At 43.6% G+C, this 14,477-nt stretch overlaps 1 protein-coding gene across 2 annotated transcripts in view; it reads left to right on the top strand.

The window, feature by feature from the left end:
* LOC124981013 (protoheme IX farnesyltransferase, mitochondrial) overlaps positions 1-13,141 on the top strand; it is a 129,753-nt gene extending 116,612 nt beyond the window's left edge. Inside the window, exon 7 of one of the 2 annotated variants that reach the window (XM_047547169.1) lies at positions 10,322-13,141. In XM_047547169.1, coding sequence (XP_047403125.1) covers positions 10,322-10,728 — 407 coding nt within the window. In that variant the 3' untranslated portion in view covers positions 10,729-13,141. The remainder of the gene's footprint in view (positions 1-10,321) is intronic. The other variant, XM_047547168.1, reaches the window with a different exon arrangement.
* The last annotated feature ends 1,336 nt before the right edge of the window (positions 13,142-14,477 follow it).

Raw genomic sequence — 14,477 nt, 5'->3', positions numbered from 1 at the left:
ACAGAATTTATATCTCTCATGGGGACTTGTTTTGTTTGTTTTTTCATATGAGGGATTGAACTCAAGGCCTCACACTTGCTGGGCATGTGCTCTTCCACTGAACTATACCCCCAATCCTTTTTAAATTTTATTTTGAGACCAGTCTTAATAAATTGCTCATGTTGGTCTCTAAAACTTGTAATCCTCCTGCATTAGCCTCCCAAAGAGCTGGAATTGCAGTCATCTGATTCTTATCTTTGAGGACACTTATGGTTAGAAAGAGCCCTTCTGAAAAACAGATGGCAAAGGAGGCTTCCTTTCTTCTATGTTATCTCCAACCATTTAATCTTTGAACCACCATACATTGACTACTTTGGAGAAGCCAGTGAATAGAGAATTCTTTGAAACACCCTACAGAACTATACTGACAATAAGGAAGAGAAGAGTTGGAAGCTGAGGTGGGTACAGATAAAAGGAAGCAAGAATCGCTGGGAGACCAGCCATTCCCAAGATGGGAACTGCCATGTTCAGCACCTTGACAAACTACTCCCCATAATAGCTTCATTATGTGGGTGTTGGTTAAGTACGTATTGTGTGCTGGGCATTGAGAAATATGAAAATGACTACCCATTACCTGTCCCCATGAAAATCTTGTCTCAGCATCTTCTGGGAGAGGCAGGCCAGCAGTGACATTAAGTGATTTAAGAGGTTTGGCCTTCTGAAGAAGGCTGTGGACTTCTGAAGAAGGCTGTGGACTCTCTTAAACTCCCCAGATTGGTCCAAGAAGACTTTGGAGAATGACTTCTGAATCAAGTCACAGTTTACTTGAGGAGGGAGTATGCTTTCCAGAAACATGGAAGAGCATGCCCAGTTCTCCTTACTGGCCTGTGAGCCAGAGCCCTACAATGTGGAGCAGGGACATGACCTAAGATGGGCTGCCTATGAGGAATTGGTACTGTATTCAAAGCAGAAATGCAGCAGGGTTGCATTTTGGGGATTATTTAACTAGGGATCTCCTGTAGAATTGGAAAATCAATAAGTATTGAAGCCTGCCTTTAATTCTCCCAGGCCTGTGTGCTTTCTCTCACCTGCCAGCCCCTCTCCTCCACACTCCTGTATCTCTCACTAGGGTTCTACCTATCCCTAAACCTGCTGCCTACTCCCCACACCCTCTTTGTCCTCCTTAGTCAAAATCTTAAATAATCTTTTAAGAAAATGTCAGTCGGATCACACTTTGAAAGAACCAACTTATTAATAAGTAAACTTCCAGTTGGGCAAATAAAGGCTGCATGTTTAAAGAATAGCAGATTGGACTGAACACACTCCATTCCTCTGCCACCCAAGCAACCAGTATGTAGTGACCCTTACCTTTGCATAAGCCCTCAGTGGGGCTCAGTGGATGATGGTCAGGACTGGAGAGGAAGCAGCTCCAGCCGATATTTGAAATGGAAATCCTGCAGCCTCACATATTAAAGGCCCTAACTTATGGAACTGTCTAGTTGTGAGGAGAAATGTATAAAGAAAATAAATAGCTATAGAAAATGGTGTGCCTCCGAGACACCTTATGGGTCAGAGTGATCCTCAGAAAGAGGAGATGTCATTGTGATCAAAAGTACCTTTTCTCCTTTCTTGGTGTCTGAATCTTTTTGTGATTTTTCTGGTGGCTACAGGGCCAGATAGGACCTCCAGAGGGCTTTGAGCACTGAAGAAATTATACTGCCCTCTCTTCTCCTATAAGGACATAAAAGAATATCACATGGGATTTGATTTCTTCTTCACAACTATTTTTTTTTTTTTTAGTCAGATGGTGGAAAAAAAAAAAAAAACTTATATTATTTTAGATACCCCAGTGTAGTGGATACAGTGAGGGCACTTGATCTTCCCCTTCAGTTACCCAGCACCAGGTGAATGAAGTAGGATGGGGAGGTGTTAGGGTGGAAAAAATTAAACAGATAAGCACACCAAAATTATGAAGGCTAACCAAATGTAAATCATTCTTGATATTTGCTAACTTATCACTGCATAGAGATCTGTAAACAGCTCAGCTTTTCTCCCAGCCTGCAGTGCCAACAACTTCATTTGCGGCTGTCACATTAAGGCACCAGGGGCTCTGTGCTCTGTGGCCAGCTGCTTTATGCACTGGAAGTAGCTCCATTTTACAAAGCTTGTCTGTTTATAAAGGTAGCTATTATAATAGGATTTTACCCATGTTCACTTTCCTCTAAGCCTCAGGGGTAAGCCTTTTCCTCCCACCTATCTACTTACCTTGCCTTTTATTTTATTATTTTTTAAGCGTAACTCTTAGCAGGAAACATTATAAACGGTTTCCAGCTCAAACTTAGGGCAGAGTGAAAGGGCTGCTTTCTGGCTCCCAGTATAGACAGCTTGTTGTCTTAGGAACTGAAGCACTTGGGTTGATTCTGTGCACAGGGAGGCAATGACAGAAGTGACCTGATAGAGCCCTGGTGAAGGAGTCCAATGTGAGGGCAGGGGCCAGGGGTGGGGGTTGGGGGCGACATCCCAGATAAGTGCCTGGCAGCTGACATTCCAGCCCCAAGCGGGCCTGGAGCCACAACGCATTAGGCCTCTCAACAATGTTTATCTCCAGAGACTGTTTTGTTTATCTCAGAGGCTTCAGGTTAAATCTCCTTCCTTCTCTTTGCCACAGCCATCTCTCTTTCCATCATCCCTACTTCTGATATAAACTCATATACTTTTTTGTCATTTTCCTAAATTTGAATAAATCCCATGTCTCAGGAATTTATGGACTGATCCTCCATGATGACCATTGTATAGAGTTGATTTGTCAGTTGTCTTTGGCTTGTAATTCAGATGTTATATGGTAAACATTAATTATGTCAGCCAACATTCAGTTACAAATGAGGGCTTAGAAATGGGCTCTTATCAGGAAGTGGCATTTGGTAGATGGATGGTTTTGGTAACAAAAAGAGAATGAGTTTTTTTAATCTCAGCTGGTAAACTACAGAATCACTCTGTTTACCTCCTTTAGGTCCAAATGAGAAAATAGAGGGAGTTTATTCACCTCATTCGTTCAACAAATATTTATGGAGGGTGTAACTAAGTACCAGGTATTGCTTAACTCCAGTACTTTTTAAAGGTTTCCTTTAAAATATTGTCTCCATTTGAAATCAGACTCAAAAATGAATATGTTCACGTATGAATAGTACTGTAACTTCATTAGAACTCCAACTTTAGATAAATGACCTTTTTTTTTCCCCCCCAAGGGCACTCGGCCACTGAGCCACATCCCCAACCCCATTTTGTTTTTTATTTAGAGACAGGGTCTCATTGAGTTGCTTAGTACCTCACTTTTGCTGAGGCTGGCTTTGAACTCACCGTCCTCCTGCCTCAACCTCCCAAGCCACTGGGATTACAGGCATGTGCTGTTACGCCTGGGGACAAATGACATTTTTAAAGACAAAAAACAAGGAACACTTTTGTGAAAATATTAGCAAACAAACAATATTCAGGTCCCTAATATTTTATCTGAGGACCAAAAAGAATAGCTGTGAAAGAACATGCTAGAAATATGCTAATAGACCCAAGAGGCAAACTCTGGTACTAACTGCACTCATGTCTTGTCATTCATGCTGTGTTGACTGTAATTGCTCACAAGCTTTTCAGGTGCTGGACCAGTGTCCCCTGAATGCAGTGATAGATGGTGCCCTGGAAGGGTAGACCCAGGACTGGTGAATTAAGGTACTAGGGAACATTTGAATTTTTGAGAGAACACAGGTACTTATTTCTTTCCAGGCAAATGGTAAGATGAGGAAAAAAAACAAAAGAACTCCCCTCACCAGAATCAAAGTTTTGTGCTTCTATTTTCCCTGCTTTCCCTTCAAATAAAACCGACCCCCGGTGGAGTTGACAGCAAGGTGAGGGGAGCTTCAAGCTCTGCCACTGGGCCTCTTCATTATTCCCAAATCATGTTTCCAAAGAATCCTTCAAGGGCAAGCAGCTATTTCCCACTCTGTTTCCTATTTTCAGAGGACTTTTAATCTTCTCTTTTGTCTCCTGTGCAGTTGATAAACTGGCCCCACATCCTCTTCCCTTTATCTGCGCCACCATAGAAGTCTATTGCACTGTTGAGGCTGATCTGTTTCACAAGCTCCTTTGTGTTTACCCTCAAAAGAAAGGCTTTGAAATCTGTGACCATGAAGCTCTGAGTTTGGCTTTGCTTCCCCAGCTAGCCTTCAGTTTACATAACCATATAACCCTGAAGGCACAAATATAAGCAGTCATGGAACAAATGAGCTTCACAGGGCCACATTTAGAGAGGAGCCTATTGTACTGCAGAGGGAAGACCTCCTCAACCCAACACTGAGGTTCATTGGAGCTGGCTTTCTTTATCCTTTGCAAGGCCATGCGTGGATAGTGAATGACAATGATGGGTTTGGGTGGGGGTGGGAAGGTGCCTACTAGGCAGTCAGAGAAAGCAAGCTGAAACCATTGAACTCCACTGCTTGGAAGAGCACATAGAGTCAGAGCTCCAACTTGAAGATTTTTGTCTCCCTCCTGTTAAGGTACCATTTAGCTGGAATTGCCTTGGTTGTTTGTCAGCAGAGTGATGAAAGTATGCTGTGGGCAAGAGCATTTTGGACTAGGGCAGTGGTAGAAATGAATGAGATTCTCCCCTCAGTCTGTATGTTGTAGAAATGATTCATAGATATTTTGAAGAGAGTTGAGAAATGGCCAGGGATATATTCAGTAGTACATGCTTACCTAGCATGCACAAGGCCTTGGATTCAATCCCCATGACTAAGGGCAAGGGCAAGAGTTGAGAAATACGTGTATCTTTATAGTGTCACCAGGAAGATCTTGGTCAACCTTGCCCCACTTAATATGTCCCCTCTCTGATCAGGGCAGGGTGCCCTGGGTAAGGGTTCTCTCCAGCTGTTCATACACAGCACAGTAGATGTGCTCTTCATTTTCCATGTAAGAAGAGAAATCAGTAATGCTCTGGACACCTGGATATTCCCTGGAGTGAGCCGTGAGCTGGGATTGGAGCATGATGATGGCAGTAGGTCACTGTGCTCATACCCACAGACATGCCACCTGTTGGATGTCCAATATTTATATATTCATAGACTGTTTGATAAAGGAAAGGAAGCAGACATTTCTTCCACAGAGGACTAAACAAAGATACACAGAGTTTCTGCTGCATTGGGAGGAAAATGAGAAGATACACTTAAAAGAAGCAAAAAGGGCATGGCTTGTGTAAATGGATTGAAATTCAGTGATCCTCTTCAGATCTTGGTTTACAAATCACTTCCAGGAAGCCTTCCTGGATCCCTTCGAGGCTGAATGAGGTGTTCCTGCTGTAATTCACTAGTGGTGTCTTCTCACTTGGCCAGACCCCAGCAGACAGCAGATGCTGCCTGTCCTGTAGTTGGCAGGCTATCAATATTGCTATCGTTGAAAATGGGCCCAATAAAAATGGACTGCTTGAGGGAGTGCCACTGAGGGAACGAGTGAAGCACAGAATCTTGAGGGAAGGCAAGGCCTTTGAATTCACAGACTGAGTGCTTTGTTTACCCCATAAGAAAGGTGGTTCCCACCACAGCCCCTGACTAAATCAAGCCTTCCTGTTCTAGTTCACGTTATCTGATGAAGAGAGTAATTTGTTTTACATCTTTTATATGAGCAGAGGCAGTTGAAGCATATCAAGTAGAACTGTGTGTGGGTGGTGGTTTTCTGATTACAATCCATTAAGGCTAAGCTGTGATTTCTAAAGCGCTTTCATTTGTGACATGAGCCAAACCCATACCCAATTTCCTCTCACAGAGACAGCAGCATGCTACTCTTTAGAAATGATTTTTTTTCCGGCTTATGTTATTTTAAGCAGAAGCATAACTGAAAATGTGTATTGAGCAACACAGAATACTTGAGTTGGCACACAAAAAGGAGAACTTTTGAGAAAGACAAGAAAGGTTCCACGTGTGAGCCTGCTATTTTAACCATTTCAGGTTTGGCTTCCGGAGGAGATTGCTCTTTCTCAGCTATTTCTAGAGCAAAACACAGCTCTGAATCATCCTTCCCTCCCCCTGCATCTAAGTCATCATGGATGTTTTTCTTGACAAGACCAAGTCCTTGGTCCTGTCACCTTCCCCCTGTGCTCGTGGCTGTCATAACTCAAACTGTAATCAATTCAAACCCTATGGATATGAGGCAGCTCATAGGCTGCTGCATACATCAGGCTCAGGAACCTCAGTGTTACCCTGTGCCCTGAGACTATCTAACAACACCCCTCTTTACTTGCCACCTTACAATCAGAGATTGATTTATTTTTCCATCAAAATATGAAGCAGTTTACTTCCATCACCCTGTTTTACCCTCCAGTTGTACCTGGGTGGCCCAATCTTCCTCTGTTGTTTCCAGTTTCCCAAAAGGATTCACTGTCAAGTTAAATGTCATCTGTCATTGAAACGGTACCAGACTCTTGTCTCAGTAAACCGGAAAAATGTCTCTTCAGCTTCTCCTTCCAACAAGCATCCTTCTACACAGCTCCACTGGCATTTGAATTACCACCCAGCAGTCCACTGGTGTGGGGATGCTACTACTTGGGGATTTGTATGGCACATCTTTCCATAAGAAGGTGCTAATTTACAGTGCCAGTACTGCCACATACCCTTGGACAATACTGATTACAGTAGTCCTCCCTGATCCTCAGGAAATGTGGTCCAGGATCCCCCCAGTGGATGCCTGAAGCCACTGATAGTACCAAATCCCATATATAAGCAATAGATAAGCACAGCAGTACCATGACAAGTGACCTGATAACCAGACTACTAAGTAGACTATCAGGTGATAACAGGATAAACATAGACAGTGTGGATGCATGGAACGAAGAAATGATTGACATCCTGAATGAGGAACTGTAAGATTTCATCATTCTGTCCCAAACACTATGAAGTTTAAAACTTATGAATTGTTTATTTCTAGAATTTTTCCTTTAATATTTTTGGATTGCAGATGACTGGGAGAACTGAATTTTTTGGGGGGTGAGTGCGGGTACTGGGGATTGAACCCAGGGCTGATTAACCACTGAGCCACATCTCCAGCCCTTTTTATTTTTTTATATTTTGATACACAGTCCCCCTAAGTTGCTTAGGGCCTGACTAAGTTGCTGAAGCTGACTTTGAACCTGAAATCCTCCTGCCTCAGCCTGCAGAACCACTGAGATTACTTGCATGTGCCGCCACACCCACCAAGAACTGAAGTCTTGAATAAGGTGGACTATTTTAATCTTTCTCAACTGTAAGATAATAAAAATTACTGTAGGTGGGTTGTTGTAAGAATTAGAAAGCACATATCCATTTCGTCCACACAGTGCCTGGAGTATGATAGCCATATAACATTTGAACTGGGATGTTTAATAAGCACCTCAAATTTAAAATGGCCAAGAATAAAACTCTTCATGCCTCTATTATGAACACAATCCCTAGTGTCTGTCACCAGCATTCCCTATCTGTATAAGACATCAGCGTTAGGCACCCTGCTCTCTCTCTGACCCCCTGCCTCCTTACCATCTCCCCAGTCTGTCCTCCCCACTGTGCTCCAAATGCTGGTTTCCAGATTCCATGTCAGCCCGCATCTTGCAACTCTCCCTCCTTGCTATAGACCTTATGCCATCCCAGAAACATACTGGAACTGTTCTGAGGACTTGATGGAATTCTGCTTCCAATTAGTTGGGTGATGACCTAAATGGCACTTATGGAAAGGCCTTTCTGAGCAATCTCAAGTCACCAGTGTTGCATTGCCCTGTTTTGAATCTAAATAGCACCCATCAGTGCTGTTTTGTGTTTATATCTCTCTCCCTCTAGATTTTTAAGGGTTTTGCCTTGTTTGCCACATATACCTGGCATGTGAGACACATTGGTATCTCACAGATAATGAATGTTTACCAAGTGAATGCATTTAATGAAAAATAGCAGCTTTCATTATTATCACTCAAATTGGAGAGAGTTTGCTTGAATTAACATGTATTTACATATATGTATCTTATTTATGGGTTAAATAAGGATTAAAAGTTAAAAATGAATTTAGGAAAATTTGACAGTAACTCCTGAAATATGGACTCTAAATATTGGTCATAGTTATATTCCTTCCCCACGGGAAGACTGATGAGGAGGTGCCTTACTTATGGAAGCTGAAGGAATCCATTAATGGATATGAAAGTAGGTCCTCAGTCCTCTTACGTCTTCCATACCCTCACAAGTTCTACTTGATGTGTGATAACTGTCCTGTCTGATGAACTTAATTAAGAAATGAGTAAGTTCCTGCCCAGAACAACATGAATGAAAAGTCCTGTTCTTTTTTAAATGATTTGTGAAGCCCACCCCTGATCTCACTTCACAGTCTGTACATTAAGGAATACAGGTGAAAGATCCTGGGTTTGTGCCTAAACAGGCTCATTTTCTCAATTATTTAAAGATCTTTCTCTCAGCCAGGCATGATGGCTCCCACCTGTAATCCCAACAGGAAGATAGGACAGCAAGTTCAAGGCCAGCCTCAGCAATTTAGTGAGACCCTGTTGCAAAGTAAAATGAAAAGTGGGGTTGTATCTCAGTAGAGTGCTTGTATGCACTCTACCTTTGTATGCACAAGGCCCTGAGTTCAGTCCCCAGTATCTAAAAAAAAAAAAAAAAAAAAAAAAAACACATTCTGATGGTGGGCTCTGCCTTAATAGTAGTACTCTCTCTCTCCCTGAATAGCCCCACAGACCAAGGAATCTAAATGATCCTCGCTACCAAAATACTACTGTGATTACAAATGCTCAACCTCCTCTCCCACTGTGCAGGAATGGAGCAGCTCAGGATGAATTACACAGTAGGTTAGTAAATGCTCAGTTCTGTGCTCAGGACTCCAAGCAGGAAGCAGGAACTTATATAAGTCCAAGACAGTTCCAGAAGAGGGAAAGGGGACAGAAGACGAGTCCTAACTTTTTGCTTCCCTGGCTTCTAAGCCTTGAGACACAGTGATCTTGAGGATTCCCTTTACTACACATTATGCAGTTTTTCTTCTGGTCTCTCGAAATACAAAGGAAAATGAACATACCCTTAAGGAATTCACATTCAAGAAGCACAAATAATGATTGACAAGACACTGACTCACTCAGGAATGTGTGTGAGTGTGTGTGTGTGTCTCCCAGTTGCGTATTCCAAGCCCATGTCCACGCTTTGGCTGTGTCAGACGCTGCTTCACAACTCAACACACCCAAGGCCACACGACCTTTGCTCCCCACCTGCCCCTTTCATCATCTCAGTAAGTGGCACCTCTGCGGAGCCATGAGCCCAGGAGTTGCTCTCAATCCATCCCTCTCCTGTCCCCACCAGAATTCTCAAATTCTCTCTTGCTACCATCTTCATTCTCACCACCCAGTCTTAACTACCATCATCTTGCATCTTCTCATTGACTTCTCAGTCCTGCTTTGGCTCTTTCAGTGTGTTCTTCAGTGATGGGAAGACCCTGTGCTAAATGGCGCTCATATTAGGTCCTTGTTAAAATTGCAAAGCCATAAACAAGTTATCATTCTACTTTGGGACCATGTTCCATTATACCAAATCAGAGTCACTGTTTCTCTAGCACATGCTGTCTTAGTACCTCCTACTTGCATTATTGCCTCAGACTCTGGGGACTCATGAGAGGAGCGGGCAGACCCCCACCCTAAAAGCACTGGCAGACTGCTGGTGAAATAGGCAAACACATACAAGCCAGAGTGCTCCCCACTGTTCCAGAGGTGCACTCAGTTCTGTGTCAGGGCTGGGTGGGGAGCTGCTAACTCCCCTGTAGGGGAGCATTGCTCCCAGAAGTAGTCAGGTGGATTGGAGTGGTCTCCAGGTTGCAGCCCTGCTTCCAGATCCCTGAAGCTCCTCATGCCCCAAGTCCCAGCTGTGGAAACAGAGCTAGAAGCTTTTAGCACAAAGGCTCCCACCAAGGGTCAGCACTGAGTTCCGTACCAAATTTCCTTAAAGTAATGGCAAGTTCATAGGGGCCTCTGTTGTCAGAGTGTTGAATGGGCAGGACCCACAGATGCTAAGCATCCAGCAGCTTGGGGCAGCTCTCCACTTGAAGGTCTCTCTCTAGGTGAGGAGGCAGAGAGTCTAGAACATCCAACTCCCCCACCCAGCCTGCCTCACTTCGAGGCTGATCTGCAGAAGCAGGTGAGAGCAAAGACTGGCAGAGAATCTGAGATGCTGATAAGATCTGGAAATAGCTCTGAGGGCCAGACAAGCTCTCAGGGGACAGAGACCTGTTCCTTTGGAAATCTCTGATAATGACCTGACCTTGTTTCCCTCTTTTCCCCCAAACCTCCGTACAGGAGCCTTTCTTCTGGGAGGAATCCTCTACTCCTGGCAGTTTCCTCATTTCAACGCCCTGAGCTGGGGCCTCCGTGAAGACTACTCCCGGGGAGGCTACTGCATGATGTCAGTCACTCACCCGGGCCTGTGCAGGCGTGTGGCACTGCGCCACTGCCTGGCTTTGACTGGACTGTCAGTGGCTGCCCCAGTCCTGGACATCACCACGTGGGCCTTCCCCATCATCTCTCTCCCCATCAACCTGTATATTGCCTACCTCGGCTTCCGGTTCTACGTGGATGCAGACCGTAAGAGCTCCCGGAGACTGTTCTTCTGCAGCCTGTGGCACCTGCCCCTCCTCCTGCTGCTCATGCTCACCTGTAAACAGCGGCCAGGCAGGAAAGGAGACACAGGAGACGCTCAGAGTTGAAAACAAATGGGCATTTGGGGAGAAAACAAAAAGCATACAGAGAGACGCACAATTCTTTCCCCTTTGCTGTTAGGCAAGAATATTTTGGTAATTCTGGAGCATGAGAAATCACTGGTTTTAGTACAGGATTATAAAGTAATTTGGTGCTCAGTGATCACTTAACAGTTTTTTAATTTATGATATCCAAAAATGCCCCCCAATAAGAAATGGGTTGGCTCAGTTAATATAGAGAAAGATTATTTTTCTTTTTGAGAGTCTTTATACATCTTCTCCCCCAACCTCACCACATGTTTTCTTCTCCTTCACAGGGGCATCTTCCTTTTCTAACTCTTCCCACACACGCACAAAAACACTCCCCACTGCTGGCCAGGGTGGCAGTTGGTGGTTAGAGGAGGTGGGCACTCGTAACCTGACCTCTATAATTCTTTGTCCTCAGGGCCCTGCAGGGGCACCTCAAAGGAAATATCCACTGTGGTCAATACGTCCCCTTCCCTGCATTTGAGCCAAGGCCCCATTCTTTCTTTCTTTACCCCACACATACTTTCAACTGCATATTCCATCAAACAACTCACAGGATAGGCTGCTGTACAACATCAGGAGGGAAGATTCCAAACAGTTGCACAAGAAATTGCAGACTGGACTACCAGCCCCTGCCTTCCCCACACACCACCACTACCATTATTGAGAAACTTCAGGGAATCAAAGGCATCTTTATAGTTCACTTTAAAATACAGGCTCCATCAGAAATACTTTTTTCTAGAAGGGTAGCTAGCACTCCACTTAATTCCAGAAATCTCTCTGGCTCTTATCCCATGACTGTACCTCTTAGTTCGTACTGTGGAACATCACCCTCTCTTTGCTGCACAGCATTCTCAGGCTGTGTGAGAAAGGAAGGTGGAAAAAAGGGTAAGCTAGGATAATGGCCCACATAGCTCACATTCTTTTCCCTTTAGTGGAAACCACATTTCCATCCCGGTACCTCCTGAGTTCAGAAATTAGCCTTTACATGTACAATGGCTTTGAGAGCTGGAAGCTCGTCTGGGCTCCCAGTGGGGATGGTTCCAGTTCTGGGAGTTTTGTGAGTTAACCTGTAGCCAGGTGTGGTCTCAGGTACTGACCACAGTCACAGTCAATCTTTAGTCCTTCATGTGCTCCCCTGGTTCTCATAGACCCCCAGTTGTCCAAGGTCATGGACCATGGCAGGATGTTTTAATTACTCAGTCTCTCAGGGCATTGTTGCCCTATAGAGATTGATTCAAGGGGTTAAAGCAGCATTCTAAAAGTCATTACACTATGACTGTTCTCCTGGAAATGTCTAGGGCTGGGGATGTAGCTCAGTGGTAAAGCACTTGCTTAGCATGCACAAAGTCCAGGGTTCAAACAATAACTGCAAGAAAAAAAGAATAGAAAATGTCTAAAGTGATTGCAAAAAGCATCTGATCCCTGTTTCTACTTACCTGAAATATTACCTCTTGACTGTATCCAGGTTATTTGACTATGGGGAACATGGCATAGGAATGTTTGGAAAGAGCATCTACAATAAAACATATATAAGAACAGGAGCATGTGTGCTGTAACATTATTTTATCATCTTGCACCAAGTTTCACAGTTTCTGGTACTGCTGAACTCCCTTGTGAACTAATGGAAGGTTACACAGCATATACATATTCATTTATTTTTTGTTGTAAATGGATAAATTTTAGTTGTATATATTTAAGAAGTACAAAGTGATATGGTTTGTGAATACAGTATGGAAAAACTAGATCAAACTAACATCTCAAATACTTATTTTTTGTGGTGAGAACATTGAAATTCCCTCAGTGATTTTGAAATCTACATTATTATTTACTGTATTTACCATACTACTTTATATTGCAAAGAAAAAAAATACTCTTCCTGTCTAATTGAAGCTCTGTATACTGGCCATTATCTCCTGTGCCCCTCATCCCTTAATCTCATTCTACTCTCTGCCTCTTTGAATTTGATTGTTTGAATTCCACAAATAAGTGAGAGCATGTGGTATTGGTCTTTCCTTGTCTGTCATGTTTTACTTAGCATAATATTCTCTAATTCTGAAATCCATATTGTTGAAAAAGACAGGATTATGATTTTCATGGCCGAATAGTATTCTATTGTGTATATATACATGTATTTTCTGTCTATTCATTCATCCTTTGATGGATACTAATATAGTTTGAATCTGTAATGCCCCTGAAAGGCCCACATGTTAAAGGCTTAGTCCCTAGGGTGATGTTCTTGAAAGGTGGTGGAAACCTTTAAGAGATGGAGTCACTTGGGCTTCTGGTCACTGGGAATATGTCCTCAAAGGGAATAGTGAGACCCCAGCCCCTCCCATCTCTCTTGATTCCCTGGCCATGAGGCGAGAAGGTGTGTTCTGCCTCACACTCACCTCATGATGTGCTGTCTCACCAGAGGCCCCAAAGCAGCAGAGCCAACCAACCATGAACTGAAACTTCCAAAACCGTGAGCCAAAATAAACCTTATTCAAAAAATCCCAGTGGCTTGCCATGTGTATGCCAAACGAAGCCTAAACTTGTCAACACTCAAATCTGAACCTCACTTTCAGTTTTCTCTTGCCATCTTCCATGTGAATCAATGCTACTGACTCCCTGCCCTCACATTCTCCACCACCTCCCACACCCTCCTGTCTGTTTGTCCTCACATGGAATTGGTAACCCAGACACATACACACAGTCCCAGTGTTAGTCAGCTTTTTATCACTGATCAAAATACGTAAGAGGAGGAAAAGGTAGTTTTGTCCCATGGTTTCAGAGGTTTAGTCCATGATCAATCAACTTCATTGGCTGGGCTCAAGATGAGCCAAAACATCATGGCAGAAGGACATGGTGGAGGGAAGCTGCTCACTCTTGGAGTTCAGGAGGCAGAAAGAGCCAGGAGGACCAGATATAATTCCCAAGGGCACACCCCAGTGACCCACCTCCTATAGCCATGCCCCACCTGTCTACAGTTACCACCCAGTTAGTCCCATTCAAATTAGAATAGACTGGTTAGGTTGCAGCTCCCATAATCAAATCATTTTACCTCTGAACATTACTGTATTAACACATGAACTTTGGAGGATGCCTTATATCCAAACCGTAACAGTCCGCTCAAGGGCAGTTGCCTGCTCACATAAACTCCTATGGCTCTTTTCCACACCACTGTAAGACTCTTACCTTCATCTGGATTCTGTGTCAGCATGCCCCAGTTGGAAGAAGCATTTGTCTTCCAAGTGTTCCAAATCTCTAAGAAATATTACCCATAGAACTGTCTTAAGGGTCCCAAAGCACATGCACACAGATCAATGTGGGCTCAAACAAAAAATGTAACATCTTCTGCCCTTGAATAGCATTAGTGTTCAGGTCACACAGCCTAAGAAAGGCTGCCCAGACAGTGAGGGTTTTCATTTGGGTTCTTCAGGCCAGCGCATGAGGGTCTGAAAAGTAGGACCACACCAGGTAGGTAGGTACCACACATTGTGAGAGAAGGAACTTGAGATCTGAATAGGATTACACTTATCATTCTGTTACTGCAGACTAATTGAAAGAAAAAGACTAACAAGCTTTCTAAATGGAAATGCTTGGAGCAGAACAGAGCTTTTACTGCTTGCTGGCTCTGTTGTGATGAAACACTCACTCCTGAATTTAATTGAAACCAGAGTCTCATTCTTCGGTCACACACCTTGCCTTCCACTCTACTCCCCTCCTACTCCCCAACATACTTCAAG

This window comes from Sciurus carolinensis, chromosome 3 (genome assembly GCF_902686445.1).
Source record: "Sciurus carolinensis chromosome 3, mSciCar1.2, whole genome shotgun sequence".
In the NCBI taxonomy this organism is placed as follows: Eukaryota; Metazoa; Chordata; class Mammalia; order Rodentia; family Sciuridae; genus Sciurus; species Sciurus carolinensis.
Note: the sequence above shows the minus strand (reverse complement) of the source record. Positions and strands in the feature narration are given on the sequence as shown.